Source organism: Borostomias antarcticus (assembly GCF_949987555.1).
Source record: "Borostomias antarcticus genome assembly, chromosome: 8".
In the NCBI taxonomy this organism is placed as follows: domain Eukaryota; kingdom Metazoa; phylum Chordata; class Actinopteri; order Stomiiformes; family Stomiidae; genus Borostomias; species Borostomias antarcticus.
This window is the reverse complement of record NC_140241.1, coordinates 22053920-22072009: the sequence shown is the minus strand read 5'-3', so window position 1 is coordinate 22072009 and position 18090 is coordinate 22053920. Positions and strand designations below refer to the sequence as shown.

At 43.3% G+C, this 18090-nt stretch overlaps 2 protein-coding genes across 2 annotated transcripts; both read right to left on the bottom strand.

The window, feature by feature from the left end:
- Positions 1-3493: 3493 nt before the first annotated feature.
- Positions 3494-6277, bottom strand: dnajc25 (DnaJ (Hsp40) homolog, subfamily C, member 25; the record flags this gene model as incomplete). The annotated part of the gene is made up of 4 exons (XM_084441868.1): positions 3494-4622; positions 4853-5323; positions 5439-5591; positions 5969-6277. 4 exons carry the CDS (start codon positions 6275-6277, stop codon positions 4500-4502), a joined length of 1056 nt encoding a protein of 351 aa, XP_084297994.1. The 3' UTR covers positions 3494-4499.
- A 249-nt stretch (positions 6278-6526) lies between these two features.
- ythdc1 (YTH N6-methyladenosine RNA binding protein C1) lies at positions 6527-17689 on the bottom strand. The gene is made up of 16 exons (XM_084442219.1): positions 17492-17689; positions 16668-16769; positions 16278-16591; positions 15732-16128; positions 13427-13489; positions 13236-13330; positions 12118-12226; positions 11879-11996; positions 11661-11745; positions 11355-11521; positions 8918-8997; positions 8282-8318; positions 8165-8204; positions 7966-8031; positions 7599-7757; positions 6527-7434 (listed from the first exon to the last, which is right to left on the bottom strand). The coding sequence occupies exons 1-16, from the start codon at positions 17517-17519 to the stop codon at positions 7210-7212; spliced, it is 2085 nt and encodes a 694-aa protein (XP_084298345.1). The 5' UTR covers positions 17520-17689; the 3' UTR covers positions 6527-7209.
- Between the last annotated feature and the right edge of the window lie 401 nt (positions 17690-18090).

Here is an 18090-nt window from a genome sequence, read left to right as displayed (position 1 = left end):
ATAGCTACGCTTCTATTTAATTGGGTCTATTATTTTTAACAATGTACTGTAGATAGTTTGTTCCATTTTCATAAACTATACATGTTAAAATGTTACCTAATTATATAAGTTAAAAAATATATATTATAATGTATCCTTGTAACATTTGACAGAATAAAAAACAACAACAAAAAGTGACATTTTGTGGTGTGTGTGTCACAGGATCGCAGGCTGTCACATATAACTCTCCTTTTACTTCCTTTGATGATACAAACAACATTCTCCAGTGCTCAGGGAGATGATGGGGCGGCTGTATAGCTATGGGGTAGTGCGGGTCGTCCAATGATCGTAGGGTCGGTGGTTCGAATCCCGGCTCCTCCTGACTGCATGTCGAAGTGTCCTTGGGCAAGACACTGAACCCCAAATTGCTCCCAATGAGCAGGCTAGCGCCTTGCATGGAAGCTGCCACCATTGGTGTGTGAATGGATGAATGAGAGGCATTCATTGTAAAGCGCTTTGGATAAAAGCGCTATACAGTATAAGTGCAGTCCATTTACCATTTACCATGATGACTATATGTAGACCACATTCTCCAGTGCTCAGGGAGATGACTATATGTAGACCACATCCTACAGTGCTCAGGGAGATGATGACTATATGTAGACCACATTCTCCAGTGCTCAGGGAGATGATGACTATATGTAGACCACATTCTCCAGTGCTCAGGGAGATGACTATATGTAGACCACATCCTACAGTGCTCAGGGAGATGATGACTATATGTAGACCACATTCTCCAGTGCTCAGGGAGATGACTATATGTAGACCACATTCTCCAGTGCTCAGGGATACAATACACTTTTATTGTCCCCGTGGGGAAATTTGTCTTGGGCTCAGTGGTGCTGCACACATTCAGTTAACAATAAACAACTAAGGTCAACAACAGAACACAGTAATCATAACAGACAGAACAGACAGACGATAGCAACAATAAATACAACAGTGGTCAACAACAATCAACAGTAAATACAACAATAAATACAACAGTAACAACTAGTCACAACAGTCGACTATGAGAAACAATAAATGTAAAAAATACAGTATAAGTATATAAATAAGTATTACTGCACGAGGTATGAGGTATATTGGGATTACAGATGGTTCTTATTGAGGAGGCTGATGGAGAAAGGCACAAATTAATTTTTAAAACGGTGTAGTCTGCAGATCGGGATGGGATGGGTGATTTCAAATTATGTGTGCTCCTTTTATAACTGATTGTTCATACATTTTTTGGAGGGGCCGATATTCTTCTCTCCCTATGATTTTCATGGCAGACTTAAAACCAGTTGAGCCAGTTTAGATTTAGATTGAACTGATAAATTCCCAAACCATAGGGTTAGAGCAGACCTGTTTAATGTGGGTATTGTGGATTACCACAGGACCGTGATCACCAATTGCTTTTGGGTCGAACACTATCTCTTCAGTTTTTGTCTCATTCAAAATGAGGTGGTTAGCATCACACCACTGTACAAAGTTATTGATTTCAGCTTGGTAGTGAGAAGGATCTGATTTTACATGCATCAGGCTAAGGATAGCAAGTGGATGTGTAATGATTCTGGGCCATATATGGGCCGTAACTAAGCCACAAGGGCCAGATCTGGCCTGTATATGGCCCAGATCCGCTTGCTATCTGGGATAGCTGTATCATCTGAAAATTTGAACATGTAATTGTTAGGGTGGATGCTGACACACTCATTGGTGTATAGTGTGAAGAGCACTGGGTAGCTCACACAGCCCTGAGGGGCACCTGTGCTGATTTGTTTGGGCTCAGAGAGGGTGTTGTTGACCTTCACAATTTGAATATGTTCAGTTAAAAAGGAGTGGTACCATTTAATTAAGAAGGGATTTACACTCAACTGTTTCATTTTTTGAAGCAGGAGGTAGGGCTGTAGTGTATTAAAAGCTGAACTAAAATCCATAAAGAGCAGGCGTGCATATGCTTTGTTATTTTCCAAATGCTTGAGAATTAAGTGAGTGACGCTACTTACAGCATCATCAGTGCTTTTGTTGTGTCTATATGCAAATTGGAAGGGGTCTAGGAGTGGGTTTAATTCAGTTTTAAGGAGGGAGACCAGATATTTTTCCAGACATTTCACCACAATTGAAGTTAAAGCTATTGGTCTCAAGTCTTTGTTCTCAGATGGACTAGCTTTTTTGGGAACTGGAGTGATGACACTTTTTTTTCCAAAGGGAGGGGATGGTGTGTGTGTCCAAAGACTGCTGGAAGATTGGGCACCACACAGGGGTCAGTTCTTCAGCGTAGTTCTTCAGCACATAGGCAGAAATTCCATCAGGACCTGTGGACTTTTTTGTGCACACCTGTCGAAACAGTGATTTGACCTTGTGTTGGTCCACTGTTAGTTTGAGGGACGGGTTACATGAGATGGATTCTAGCACAGTGTCACAGGCTGAGTAAAGGTCTTGGGTCTCAAATCTGAGGAAAAAGTAATTCAGTTCATTGGCTTTTTGAAGGTCATCTGTGGTGGTAAATGGCCTTTTGGTCGAGTCCATATTAACCATTGCCTTCATGGAATCTTACTGGACTTGTAGGTGAAAATAAGGTGAACCGTATTATGGTCTGAGTTGGCCAGTGGTGGTTTGGATATAGCAGTGTATGACCATATGTAGACCACATTCTCCAGTGCTCAGGGAGATGATGACTATATGTAGACCACATTCTCCAGTGCTCAGGGTGATGATGACTATATGTAGACCACATTCTCCAATGCTCAGGGAGATGATGACTATATGTAGACCACATTCTCCAGTGCTCAGGGAGATGACTATATGTAGACCACATTCTCCAGTGCTCAGGGTGATGATGACTATATGTAGACCACATTCTCCAGTGCTCAGGGAGATGACTATATGTAGACCACATTCTCCAGTGCTCAGGGAGATGGTGACTATATGTAGACCACATTCTCCAGTGCTCAGGGAGATGACTATATGTAAACCACATTCTCCAGTGCTCAGGGAGATGATGACTATATGTAGACCACATTCTCCAGTGCTCAGGGTGATGATGACTATATGTAGACCACATTCTCCAGTGCTCAGGGTGATGACTATATGTAGACCACATTCTCCAGTGCTCAGGGAGATTACTATATTTACATCCTTTTCCCTGGACTGTGCACTACACTGATTTCAATGTGATTGGTGTATGTACGTAGCCTCGTGAGACCATCCTGACTTTGCATGCTCACGTTTGCAGTGTCAGGTTAGTATGCATGTATTGATTACACACTCCAAGTGAAAGAGTGTGCACACTGTGGCAGAAGGCCGGTGTTCTTGGTCATCCACTCAGTGCTGGTACTCCCCCTTGTGTCAAATCAATACCTTAGCTATGTACTAAAGACAATCACAAGTGCTGTACAGAAACCTTACTCTTTAATGATATTGCCATAGAAATACATAACTTACACATCCAGCTTCCAACATGGGGGTCAGATTTCATTAAATCATACCAATTAATGATGTAACAATGATTATTATCAATGATATGATCAATGACGCACTCAATAAAATAAATAACAGAACATTCCAAAGGAGCATGAAACGTAAACTGACTTTTTCTTCGTGTCTATTTTGATTTTAAAGCTTAAAAGTGACAAGTTGGTAATTTAGACACTTTCTGTGAACAGGCAATGGTAGGCTATGTATGGACATGTAATATAATTATTAGAACAAAGTGTGTGACTGCTTCTTTAATGCTTCTTTTCTTTTTTGCTTGAGGTCTTTTGTAATTATTACAATACAGTAGTTGTTTGCTTTAAGTTGCCCGTCCTGCAACATACCTTGCAGACTGAGGGCATGTTTGAGGACAAACAACCCTAAACGTTTTTTTTTTGTTTTTTTTCATAACGTTTTTTTTTTTTTCTTGTAGCAACAGTTCTACATGACCTATACTCACATTTCTAGAACTTCAGAAATGTGAGTATTTAGTTTTTGGTGTCAAATTAACCGTTACTAATGAAAGGGAGGAAACCCTTGTGTAGACACAATGTGGACACAGGTGTTGGATTATGTAAGCTACTTCCAACATTTCCTGACAAATTTAATAGGGGGAGCCATAAAGGCTAAACAAAAAATAAACAAAAACTAACAAGAATGGCAAATTTAAGAGATAAAATGAGTTGGTATAACAGCCTAAACAACACAATGTAAACCTTGATGATGGGAAGAGTTCCTCCAGGCAGGTTTTGGTGTCATCATCCCCATTTCAAAAGACCTCGCATACAGTATCTATATCAGTGGTACAGATGTCATATAAGGCTTATACAAAGATCTTTAAGTTGTACCTTTCACCCTTAATGTCCAATATAATATGTATGAAAATAATTCTTGATATAAACAGGCATTTGTCAATTATCTGTACACATATTTGCAGACTAGAAGTGTTGATATATACAGAGTGTGCACATTAGATCTGTACATAATGGCATGGGTGCATGCAGTCAATCATCAATAAACGTTAGCCGGCCTGGTCCTTCATTCCTCATCCATCGTCTGTACCTCTTCATCCTGGGATCCAGGGCCATCTTCATCTTCATTTCCTCTTCCTGCTCCGCTTTGTACACCTGGAATCAGTAGATAAAACAGACAGAAATCAAGGTGATGGTTCAGGTAACAATACTGTATTTAATATAAATATATGTGCTACAGAACAGTGAAAACAGAATCTCTCCAGAGGCTTCTTCTGGGCTTTTGGACACAAAATGCAGTAGTTCGTATTTAAACCTGCATGGAAGGAGACATCGACAGCTCAATGTACCATATGGTACAAACCAAGATGGCTACTTCCACAAACCTCATAGTACTCCTTGATCCAGAGCTGTCTCTTCAGGAAGGTCTCTCTCAACCCATCCTCCAGACTGTCGAACTGACACTGGGACATCTTCATGTACTTGCGGATGATGTAGAGCTTCTCCTCATCCCCGTACTCCTCCCTGCAGATGGTGAACTTGTAGATCCACGAGCAGTACCAGATCACATAGACGCACAGGTAGTAGGGGAACAGGATGATCTTGCACAGGAGGATGTCGGAGATGTTGGGCTTCTGGTAGCCTCCCTTGATGTCGATCTTGTTCTTGATGATGTCACGGATGATCTCTTCCTCCTGCTCACGGATCTCCTCCTTGGACCGGCGGTTCTTGCCCTTTTCTTTGGTCCTGTTCAAGAGACCCTGTTGCTTGGCCAGCTCTGTGGCCTGGATGCGGTATTTGGGTACAGTCGATAGGTAATTGATAGCTTCATTGTAACTGCTATGCCAACTGTAATACTGCAAGGGGGAAAATAAGGTCACGTTTGTTAATTAAGCAGGCAAGTTATGCAGTTATCTGAACAGTTCACCTTTATGAACGCCCAAGCGTACTGGCGAGAGGACGAGATCTTACCTGGAAGACTGAGATGGCGCACACAGTCACCAGAATGACTATCCGCACGTCCACTTTAGGTGCCAACCTTCTCCTGTAGTAGGCATAATAATGGCTGTAGTATTCCTCGGGGTGGTCAAGCATGTAGTCATAATCTTTCCGGGATTCCTCATCCTAAAAAAAGAGAAACAGCGTGAATAGCATAGGCTAGCGTAGACAATCGCGTGTAGTCTAACATCGTTTGCTACTACCTAGTAGAGTAGCCTATAACAGCCTGTTCTCCAACAGCTGCGTTATTTTTCTGGCTGGCCACATCACGTTGATATCAAATGCATCATCATAATGTGTTAGCCGGTGTTGAGTCCAAGACAAGAGCCTGAGCGTAACACTCGGGCTACCCAGCGAACGTTAACTAGTTAGTAGATTCTATTCAACCCATGGTTTGAAAAAAGTGCCACATTGGCAAAGCCAGTTGACGTCAGATCAGATGGATCAAGCTTGCACCAGCAAACCGGCATTGCATTACTCTGCGTAATCATTATTTCCATTACCTTTAGCGTCTCGTATGCAGTCGCAATTAGTAGAAATTTCTCATGTGCAGTTTCTTTAGTCTCGCCGGCAAGACTTGGGTCCCCAACTCGAAATCTGTCGGGGTGATACTTTCTGGCCAACTGTCTGTACGCACGAGCTATGTCCGACTTGGTCGCTTCCCTGCTAACGCTAAGCACGTCGTAGCACATCTCAGTGCCACAATAAAGTCCCTCTATTAGTGCCGAGACAGAGGGAATGTAAAATCCACTTATCAAAAGAATGCATAGCCATGGACCAAAATATCGCCCATGCTCCTCGGGCGCAGCCATCTCAGTCAGGTTTGCCTCATCAAGAGATTTCGACTTCCGGCTACACGAAATGATGACGAGTCATTGGGTGTGACGTATGCACTCTACGTTCAGGCATCATACATCTACAGCAAAAATCGGTTTGTTCAGGGGTAGATCTGCTGAATTAATACTGTATGAGGTTGTATATATGGTAAATAATAATCCTGTTTTTGCAACCAAAAACAAACAGCCATTAAGTGTTTTTGTTTTATTTATTTTTTGTACAAAACAGACCTATAGAGACCTCTCCCTTGACCAACATCTCTAAATTGCAGGTTTTCAAAACACAAAGCAACACAGCACTGATTCGAGTCTTGGTTTGAATAACTTCAGAAGGAAAGTTTCAGACATGACAATATTGCTTTAGCTTCTGCACAAACACTGTGGGGGGGGGGGAACATGGCATGAAACGAAAAGACCAACAAAAAGGTAGTCTACACACAACACTGCCATAATCCATACAGTTCAATACCCCTTAAAGAAACTAGCCTAGATCTTCATTTTAACCATGTACAATTATGAACAACACAAAGATATTGTGGTAAGTGCAGGGTCACACAATCTCTGATTCGAAACATAAGACTGTCAGGACTGTCAACATTTTAAAAAGACTGTCAACATTTTGAAGTCAGGAATCAAGCTTATGCGTCATGAGCCCTACCCCAGTGTATTGAGTTGAACACCAAACCACTTCTCAAAAACAGGTGAAAAACTAAAAACAGGCATTTTTGGTTGTTGCCCGCCCGTATAGTTACATTGCATGCATGACACACATCAGCCTATGACAACATAATAGAAAAGTACAATTAGGCTACACATGGTGAAGATACAATTCAGCTCAAAAATAAAAAATAAAAAAGACAACATAAAACAGTAAAAGGGGTCTTCACAGGAGCCTCTTGATTGTTAAACTATCTCCTATAGCGCCCCCTCTCTTTCTCCCTCTCCCGGTCCCGGAGCCGGTCTCTCTCCCGGTCTCGCTCGCGGCCGCGATCCCTGTCCCGGTCCCCCCGGCGTGCGTCCCGAGGCCGGTCGCGCTCCCTCTGCCTGTCGCGCTCGCGGGGGCGGCTTCGCCGGCCGCTCACCACCGCTTGCGTGCGCCGCAGGAAGTCGTCCACCCGCATGTCGTAGTCGTGCTGCAACAAAATGGCGTCCGTCAAGACTCTTAAACCGATCCCGACTAATCGCTCGCGTTTAGAGAACAGCCCGGTTTAAGAGCGCAGATGATGGTGATGTCACTCAGGTGCAGTAAGGAATGGGAACGGTGTGAAGTCGGGTCTGTGTGGCGGCGGAGCCTTACCAGGCTTGATGAAAAGGAGCGCACTACCCTCTTCTCTCTGAACCGGGCGTCGTGGGGGACCGGGTGGTGCCCGGAGTAGGGGGGGTGGGCCTGGGGTGGGGGTGGGTGGTGCTGGTAGTACGGGTGGTGTGGTGGCTGCTCCATTCCTGGGTATGGGGCCTGCAGTAGAGGTCAAGCACACAGGTTTACTGTCAGGTTACAGGTATAATGAAATGTGTAAATGAAAGCTTCTCCCACAAAATAATACAAGCAAGACAAGTAATAAGAAAATAGCAACACATTATTCTGTTGGCTAGTATTAATTGTGAACAAATACTGCTCCATACTACTTTGTATATATAACATTATCCCATAAAATGTCACTTACCATCCCCTGCCATGGAGGGGGTGGTCCAATGTTGTGATGGAATTCCCTCATGTAATCATTGTAGGACTGTAAGGAAACCATGCATGTTAATACATTAGTCAATGGAAGGATTATGACTACAGCAGACTGGCGTATCATAGCTTGACCCAGTCCTGTCGTATAATAATTTATCTATATGGGTACCAATTCATGAACTCACCCCGTTGAGAAAGACATCCCTTCGTACTCCAGAGAACCGCCTGTCAGAATTCAGTCAATGTTTATTTTTTTATTATTTCACCTCAAGTAGTGTTAATCTAATTTCCTAAAGACTCACCTGTCCACAGGTGGGTTCCGTGGGTCCGGAATGAAGCCTGCATCGATAGAAGAAGCAGATTGACTCTGAATAGTACAATCACACTAAATCACATTCACAGGATCAGCATGGACTGCATAATTATCATGTCCCTTAATAATTATGAGGTTTCCCTTGAAAATGAATAGCTACTCATAAGTCCATGAGAAATTTGAGTCTTGAACATTCACGGTAAAATGCATTCAAACAAATATGACGTTATTCACAAAACAGCTAGATTCATACACTATGAATCTCAATCATAAAGTGCAATTCAGACACTACATAATAGGCTACATGGGCTCAACATCTTACTTCGGATTGTGTGTGTACAGAGCACAATGTTGATGACTGACAAACAAATGAATTCATTAACATACAAACAGCCGAACAAGTTTAAGCAGTCTTAAGAGTGGAAGATTGTTTTGAAACTTCCTTCTCAGTTCTAAAGATCTGACAAGAACCTTCCAGTCTCCAGTTCTAGTCACATTCTAGAACAGTCACATTCTAAAACTGCTCAAACCTTCTTGGCTGTTGTATGAGAACCCAGCTTTAACTCTGCATGTTCCCACGATTTATGTTCCGTTGCAAATGTTACCATCATATAGTAATAGTGACCTGGTCTTTGAGGAAACTCTTGAGGATAGTCAATCCGTGGCCGTTTCCTGTTGTGTATGTCATATTCCTCTGGCCGACGCCTACATGGATTAAGGTAGAAATTGAGACAGACACGACTCACCAGTAATAAAACAGAATATACCCACATGAAAACACATACCGACCATCCTACATAAAGACCATCCTACATAAACACACATTTCTCTGGGTTTAAATTAATCAAACAGATTCAACATCAGGGTTCATATCACTCATCGTGCAATAGTCTAGCAGTACTGTAACTGTCAAATTCATTTCATGTATGCCCAACATACTGGATGCATTTCATTGCCTGCCTTCATGAGAGGTACCCCAGTACGAAAAAGGTAAACCAGTACACATTCAAAATTGAAATTTTACAGATTCTACACAATTTCACAAGTGCTTGTTCAGATCCCATGGTACCAAAGGAAAGCCAATTCGACAGTTTGAAGAGGATGTTTGGGGTATTGTAAATGCATCCTTGTTTAACTGGTTTAAGATGGGCGCTTGGGAGTCAGTTGCTCCATATTTAAATTTGGGTAAATAGCCTACAGTTGTGGATATATATTCCCATGCTACTAGAAAGAGAGGAAGTACACATGAATAGCTAATATATCTTAATGTTTACTGGATGGATATTTCCACAAAAGAAACCTTCAATTGTGATTTTAAAATCAACCAGATTGTCAACCCAGATGAAAAACAGTGTCTACAGGAAATGAGAAAAAGCCGGTTAAAATGGCAACATACCGCTTTCTTGTAGTTTTGTGACTGTTAACGTTGGCAAATATTAAGATGGCAAAAGTTCATATACAGTCCATCTTATGGTTTAGGGTCTACAGCCACAAACATATTACCAAGGGCAGGCCTGGAAGGCCAGAGAAGAGGGGCTGATAGGGGTGATGCAGTCCATTGCAATCAAACAAGAAGAACAGGCGCTTCAGCCATTTTTATGAACCAATAGGTCATCCCTCTTTGTCTTACAGCTTCCCTTGGTTCTCAGTCCATTGAGGCCTTAAAAAGAGTGGGGTATCTGCACGGTCTCCTCCTACCTCACTTCAGTCCTTTAGGGTAAGGATATGGAAACCATTCCTTGGGGCTCCCCTACCTACTACCAGATGCAATTCCAGATGGGGGGGTAAAACTTTAACCACGGCCCTCTCACGCCCCACAACATCCTCAGTCCTTGGGGCGTTGTGGGCAGTGACTGTAAACCAACATATCTCGCCATATGATCTCTTGAGGAGCGCGAGGGGGGGAGGGGGGGGGGATTGGTGGTGTAATGGAATACAGGATATTTCAGTTCAATAGATCTCCTTTTGCTGGGTACTCAGGGTGCATTTACGTTACCGGGTACATTAAAGAGAAACATCTGCTCGAAGGGTTTATCGCCACCACCCCCCTGCCCCGCCCTCCCCCCCAAAACACCCTTCTGCCTCCTCTCCTCACCCAAGCGGTAAACGACAGAGTTCACACAACGCGATGCTCAATTTAGTCCAAAAGCACCGCAGCCGGAGGTAGGACACCGTGTGACAAGCCACCGCCCCCATGACTGCTGCGTTGCCCAGCGCTCTCACAACGGCCAACGGATCTTTTCCCCAACCGGCCAACCACTCTCCAGCGGCCTGGCTTCGTAGGCGGACGCTTGCTCCCTTTTCTCCCCCTCTCTCTTTCTGTGCGGCTATGCGCTGTACACATTACAGCAGGTATACGTCTATGTGGATTCAACAGAATACCCGGCTTTGAGGCCAGGAGGGTGGGCTGCATGGAAAAAGTCCGGTAAAATGCTCTTCTTGAAAGCATTTGTGATTTTAAATCGAGCATTCTGCCCCCTCAAATCGATGTGCCATCTTCTGCTTAACAATTATGGCTCCTTTTAAAAAAGTCCCACATATGATAAGGTTTATCCCCAGGAAACTCCTGAAAGAAAAGGCTTTGGGAACAAATTTAAAAACAGCTCATCTAATGAAATTAATTCAAGCAGCTAAGGACAACTTCCTGAACTACAATTTAAGTGCTTTTAGCATCGTTTCAAATTGCATTCAATACTTTCTGGGCTATTACCATTTCAACTTACACCTACTTCTTTCATACTGGAACTAGTTTCTTTGTTGTTGTTGTTGTTTTCTTAAAGTAAACAATTAACACACCACCAACAAAGGCAAATAGAAAACAGCCTAGCGCTTGGTTTGGCCCGATAATCCTCAGCCAATCGGATGGCTGCGCTTGGGTCCATGCAGCTATGAGGAATTTCGGCTCCCCCTCTTCGGATGTGATGAGAGCACTTGGGGGAGGAGTGTGGGTGAGAGGAGTGGGGGGAGGAGGAGGGGCTGCGGAGGATCAGATAAGGGCCCAACAGATCCATCACGTCACGCCCAGGCATGAGCGCACTAGCAGTCCAAAGAACATTTCTAACCTTCCCAGGTCGCGCGCTGGCTCTCGGTGTGGCGGGCGGCCTCGAGAGCGGGTCTCGGAGGGCATCCTCCTCTTGTGACGCATTTTATGAATAACCTGATACAAGTCAATGCTCTCGTCCGGAGGGAAAAGCAGGCAGAGCTGCATCCCGCATTCTGTCTCGATCTCCTGCAGGCCCCGACCCCCCCCCGGCCCCGCCCCCAGGAAGGAATGGAGGGAGAAATAAGAGAGGGAGTGTTTTAGTACATGGGTCAAACAGGTGACACGTGCAGGATCAATGGTATGAATAATTATCGGGGATGTTCACCTGTCCGTCCCGGCCGATCTTCACGGGTTTGTGCTCGTTCCACGGGTTGGCGAGGTGAGCGGCTTTCGTGAACGGCAACTCGCGTCTGAAAACAGCCGGGAAACTTTCAGTTTCAGTGTCACATTCCCGTGTCGCATCACAGTAAGAGGAGAGCGAATGTTTTATTTTGAGTGAGCTGCACCTTTAAAAGGTACAGTCAAAATATTAATAAGCTTCACCTGCAAATCCAGTCGATTTTGAAAACACCACCGAGCATCTTGGCATTCATTCCTGCAGGAAGAACCCAGTGGATGGGAGAACCGCCGTGGTGAGACTCGGAGGACAGCCGGGCAAACCCTGCACACGAGTCAAGGACATAATATGTTATTATTATGAGACATCTTCTATGGAGCACGAAGAAGAATACGGAGGAAAAAAACTGCTTTGTGACAGCACTTCATAGCGGTTTGAGGTTCACCTTGAAACTTTCCACTTTCCCGCACGGAGAAGACGAGGATGACGCTTCTGGCCGAGCGGAAGGCAGCGTTGAGCTTCTTTTCGTTCACAGGCAGCGTGGACCACACACCCTGGGAGACGAGACGCGCCGTGATAAAGGTCAAGGTCAAGGTCAACTTTATTTATATAGCACATTTCAAATCAACCGAAGTTGCACCAAAGTGCTTTACAGTATAATGAAAATAAACAGACAATACATACAAACAATACTGAATATAAAAGTGCACCATTTAAAAACAACACAGTCATACCAGGGCCAGGGATGTATGGCTTAACTAGCCTTAGAAAGCCAGTGAAAACAGGTGAGTCTTTAGCTGTGATTTAAAAATATCTAAGGTCTGGGCAGACCGAATTTGTGGCGGCAGGCTGTTAAAGATAAAGCAACACTGTCGTGGTTTGCACTAGGGATGAGTTAGAATATTTTAATTTTCGAATAGTCGTGGCAGGCTCCAAATTCGATATTCATGTCAGAGTCGCAAAAAAAATAAAATAATGTTTGAATGGTTTAGTAACAACCAGAAAACTGGGAAATACCTGTACTATCAGATTCTTTGTTTAAACCAGTATGACTATTACTTGTATAAAAATTTGACTATCAAATAACATTACAAATCATTCATTTGATCTGGCCCTGAGACACAGTGTATCTAGGCTGATCATGCACTGAGAGAGAGGTAGGCCTATCAAAATACCAGTAGCCTAGAAGACAAAAATGACAAAAAGACAACCATGTTTATATAATACCAATACAATGGCTTTCAAATATTCGGTCATAAGAACAGTAGAATATTCAAAAATGATTTGTCAGTCATGCACATCCCTAGTTTGCACAAGGTCCACTGGATTTGTGATAACTTTAGTAGGAGCAGTACTGGGATGTTTTTTTCTCAGATTTAGGTGAGATAAACCATGATGGTGATTTTTATTTTTTAATTTAATCTCTTTTTCAAGGGAGCCCTGCATACACAATATATACATAAATACAAAACACATAAATACAAAACACAAATACACATTAAATTACAACAGACTTAAATAAAGCAGTCATCAGAGACAGTGAGTGTGACTGAGGGAGCATACCTTAGCCTTGGCCAGGGAGACATTCTCATGGTTGTTGCTCTTTATTAAGAAAAACCTGGCATCTCTGAGAACATACTTCAGTTTGCTGGTCAAATCTGAAAAAGACAAGGTAAAAAAAAGTTAAGTAAAAAAAGTGCCCAAAGGTGGTGCATTTAACTTTTTTTGGGGGGGGGGAGGGGGGTTGTACTTACTCTCCATACCCTTGCGTACGGCACGCACAGACGAGGAGAGCTTCTCATGCTTCTTCTCGGAACCTGCCATGCAAAAACACCACAACTGAGTTAAAAAGAGTGAACGATCAATCATTGTGAAAGTTACAGCCAATGCGAGGGACTGTTATAGTGGAGGAAGAACAGGGATCGATCCAGTAAGCCTTGCACAGAACATTTGACATTATTATGACAGGCAGCAAACAAGTGAACATAGCCTATACCAAAATTTACTGACTTAGGAGGCAGTGATAGAAGTCCAATGTTTCGAATCAAAAAATAAACCAAAGTGCCTTGAATCTGATAAGTAGTTTGTCTTGAGCAATGAAAGTTACAAAGGCAACAACATTCTCTGCTTTGTATTAGGGCTAGGCGATATAACTTTGCACCGGTAATCGGCACAGCTAAACAAAAATAGTTTGTTAAGTTACAAAGGACATTTAATTCTAAACGAAGAAACATTCAAAAGCCGGAAAATAGTAAATGTGTCCAGCCTTTCCCCTGAATCATACAATTGCAATCTGACCGGCTTTGTCAGTAACTGATGCAAAACACCAAGGAAACTTGATAGGAATAAGAACACTGAAGTAGGCAAATAACTGATTTAAAATATCAGTCATGCTGTAGACAAAATGTCTTCCTCTTTTTTGAAGAAACTGTAGGCAAAGGTGGGTTAGTTACATCGTTTTTAAAAGCAATGAACAAAAAAAAGGCTAGAGATGTGAAATATGTTTTATTATAACATGAACCACTAATCCCTCAAAAGTAGCAACTGTCGAAACAGCTTGGGGTTACTTAATATCTGCAAATTATTCTGAAGCGGAGCTCCCACTTCTATGAAATACAACTGGAGATGTTCCTCTAGTGTTCTTCTGCTCTTTGCTTTCCTCATCTGAGCAGTAAATTGCCCTCATGTTAGTTTTAAATTTGAAATTACACGATTCAACCTGACTTAACCACAATCTCCTCCGTAGGGCTGGGCAGTCTTGATGGTGGCATACTGCTGTAAATCTGAGGCTCGGTACAGCTTTTGGATTTACCGTCAAACTGTGGTTCTAACACTGCGTGTGCAGTGTAAAAACACTAAGCGTATTATTATCAATACTTAGTGACGACAGATGCTGCAATTAGAAACTGAAAGTGTCCGTCCCGCTCTCCCTGTGTGTGCAGATCAAATCAAACTTTATTTGTATAGCGCAGAGTGACAGACATGCTCCAACAGCAGCGGAGTCAGATCACTCAACGAGTGATCATCCATCAGTCAGCCTAATTTCACTTTCCATCACAAACATTGCAAACTACTTTAAACTTCACAGAAGCGACTGTAACTAGGCCTACAAATGCTCTCGTTGCCATGTTTGTTTATATAAACAATTTTTAAATGTTCTTAAAAAAAGACTTTTATGCACATGCCAGGACGGAGCAGAGGCTTGTAAATGTAGCCGACGGGAAGACCGATGTTGTGATAAGTTTATTACCAGTGGGGAAAAATCCTGACCTACAGTTGTTTATACTATGCAAGATCGTGTTTTTCTTTATACAACCTTCAATAAATGTTCTTAATATGATTTCAGTTCAATCTTGTTTCATAGCCTACAGAATAATGTAGGCTATAGATAAGAGTATGGAAAAAAGGGAAAAAAATATACAATATTGTGATATCATACCATTACCGCACCCTATTAAAATAATACTTTGATACTGATTTTAGGTCACACCACCCAGCCCCACTCCTACAGGGCACATCCTGTTAGCAACTTGCATTGCGCAATACTTTGACTCAGGCATATATATTTTAGAATGATCCAACTAAATTAAAGAATGAAGTAGATGTGAATGGGGCAGTAGTGAGAGGTTGAATGGGGCAGTAGTGAGAGGTTGAATGGGGCAGTAGTGAGAGGTTGAATGGGGCAGTAGTGAGAGGTTGAATGGGGCAGTAGTGAGAAGTTGAATGGTGCAGTAGTGAGAGGTTGAATGGGGCAGTAGTGAGAGGTTGAATGGGGCAGTAGTGAGAGGTTGAATGGTGCAGTAGTGAGAAGTTGAATGGGGCAGTAGTGAGAGGTTGAATGGGGCAGTAGTGAGAGGTTGAATGGGGCAGTAGTGAGAGGTTGAATGGGGCAGTAGTGAGAGGTTGAATGGGGCAGTAGTGAGAGGTTGAATGGGGCAGTAGTGAGAGGTTGAATGGTGCAGTAGTGAGAGGTTGAATGGGGCAGTAGTGAGAGGTTGAATGGGGCAGTAGTGAGAGGTTGAATGGGGCAGTAGTGGTGCAGGTTCAGCTGTGATTTACCTGAGGCCTCAGACCCGGAGCCGGAGCGAACAGACTCGCCTTCGGAGAAGCTGACCGAGTTCGACCGGGAGTCGCTGGCTTCACTCCGGGTGTCATAGTCATTGGTCTCGTTTCCTGCCCGCTGGTCTCCTTCCTCAGGCTCGTAGTCTTCTTCCTCCTCTCCTTCCTCCTCCTCATCTTCCTCCACCTCCTCCTCTTCCTCGTCGTCATCGGGGCCCTTCTCCCCTTCTTCCTCCTCCTCTTCCTCCATCACCTCCTCTTCCTCCATGTTGGATTCGTGGCCTCCGGAGGAACCCGCGCTGCTTTCCTGGTCGGAGGCATACTCGTCTGAGTTGGCGTCTTCCTTGGAGGCGGGGCTTGTTCTGCCAACGCTGCCCTCGCTGGTGCGCCTCAGCTTCTGAACGACCAGTAAGCAAGCGACGACAGACAAAGTCCTCGTTAACATGTCAGCTCTAACGTGGAGCGTACAGGAAGGAAGCAGTACGACTATAGCGACCAAGATGAATGCTTTAATTGAGAAACACGCTATTGTTATGCTCCTCCTACCTCCGACAACTCCGGCATCAGCGGTTTGATCCTCCGATCCGCCTCCCTCCTGCGGCTCCCAGGCTTGTCGTTGTGTGCTTTGCCAGGGTCACCTCTCGACATGCTGGCTCTCACGGGATGGCTCTTCCTCTCCTCGTAATAGTCACCACTCTTGTATTCGGCGGGGTGTCGCCCTCTTGTGCTGAGTGGCTTTTTGCCGACAGCCCCAGATGACGACGGGGTAGATCTTTTAGGCGCCTGTCTAGTCGCGTGCCCCGAGGGTCTTAGACGCTTCAGCTCTTGGTTATCAACGCGATCGTTCTTCCTTTTGGATCCTGGGAAAGAAAAAGACACCCATGTTTAGTTTTCAATGTATGATTGCAGCTGGCATTCCTTTTTACTTCAGCATACCTTTTTTCTCGTTCACATCGTGTTCACTCTCAGGATTGTACAGCTCGTCGTCTTGGTCTGGGGCTTCTGTGAGTATGTCCTCAAGAACATTCAACTCTCCTTCTAAGGTAGAAATGGAGCAAAGGTCATACACAGACGTGTTATCACATCACATCAGCAAGTGAAGAATGGTCAATCTAAACCTGGGCAAGCTAGCTAACAAACGTTACATACTACATAATATTATTAGCTAGCTAACTAACGTTACATACTACGTAATATTATTGTTTAGCATTATAACTAATTGTCAGCTAATGTTAACTAGTGAGCTATTTGATTGATCAGTGAATCATGTCATAGGTGATCATAACTAAAGCTAGCTTTTAGCTAACGCTGGCTTGTTAAATGCTGCTAAGTAAACTTGTCCAAGTTAAGTTAGTATAGCTAAATTAAGCTATCTATACCAGATATTTCACATAGCTAACGCTTGCTAGACTTGCTAGCTAACGTTATTATAGCTCACGTTGGCTTTGTCTTTTATTCTGCTAACGTTAGCTAGCTTTTCTTAGTTGTCGTAGTTGGGTTCGGTTGGGTTTTAGCTGCATTGATTCATGGCGAGTTGAATCATATAGCGAGCTAGTATCGCTAGGTTGCTATTTAGGTAGTTGGTTAAGCCAACAATGTGAGCTGATCACAACACCCGACTCAACAAAGGACTAGAGCCACGAGATACTGAATTGTTAGCATGGATGCTAGCTTGGTAGGCCCAGTGTATTTGCTAGCCACATTGCACTGGCACTGCGGAAGGTAGCTAACTAACGTTAGCTAAACAACATGCAATTTACCTTTCTCGTCTCGTCTGTCAACAGCCATCTTTCGCCCCTTGCGCTCTTTTGTGTGAATTTTGAGAGGACTCGTTTTGCCTCCTCTCAAAGTTGCCTTTTCTCAATCCTATTAAACAAAATACGGTCTCAGTACTTACTGAAAAACATTTCTATTGTTATAGCTAAGTTAGCTAGCTCTCTGCAGCTGAAATGGCGGATAGTCTCTATTGCGACTGCGAAGCTGCTACTACGATCCAGGCCAGTAGCCTACCCACAGTGCAGCTGGCAACAAACGTTACGTCACAAACCACACAAAAAAACATTGCCGAGCAGGCTGATGTCGGCACATTGGCACACACCCATTAGGCTACAAACATAGTCCCACAAATACACAAAATCCATCGTCCACCTCTTTGAAAGACAGCCCTCTACAAAGATTATAGGCTAAGGCTACCACTAGCCAATCACTTTGAATAATTGCAATTACTGTATGCAAGTACAAAATAGCCTATTCATTGTCAAATGAAAATGTTCTATCTCAATTCTTTGCTTTATTACCTATGCTAGAAGCTCCAAAAATCATTTCAAGTATCAAATATCTTTGTCATTTGTAAAAGATA

What these genes read in the sequence shown, in the direction of transcription:
- ythdc1 (XM_084442219.1), bottom strand. Translation starts at nt 17,519, where the DNA reads ATGGCTGTTGACAGACGAGACGAGAAAG. An exon ending in TGACAGACGAGACGAGAAAG is followed by an intron (nt 16,770 to 17,491) that starts GTAAATTGCATG and finishes TTTCTACCTTAG; the next exon opens with AAGGAGAGTTGAATGTTCTT. An exon ending in CCAGCGCGCGACCTGGGAAG is followed by an intron (nt 8,998 to 11,354) that starts GTTAGAAATGTT and finishes TAATCCATGTAG; the next exon opens with GCGTCGGCCAGAGGAATATG.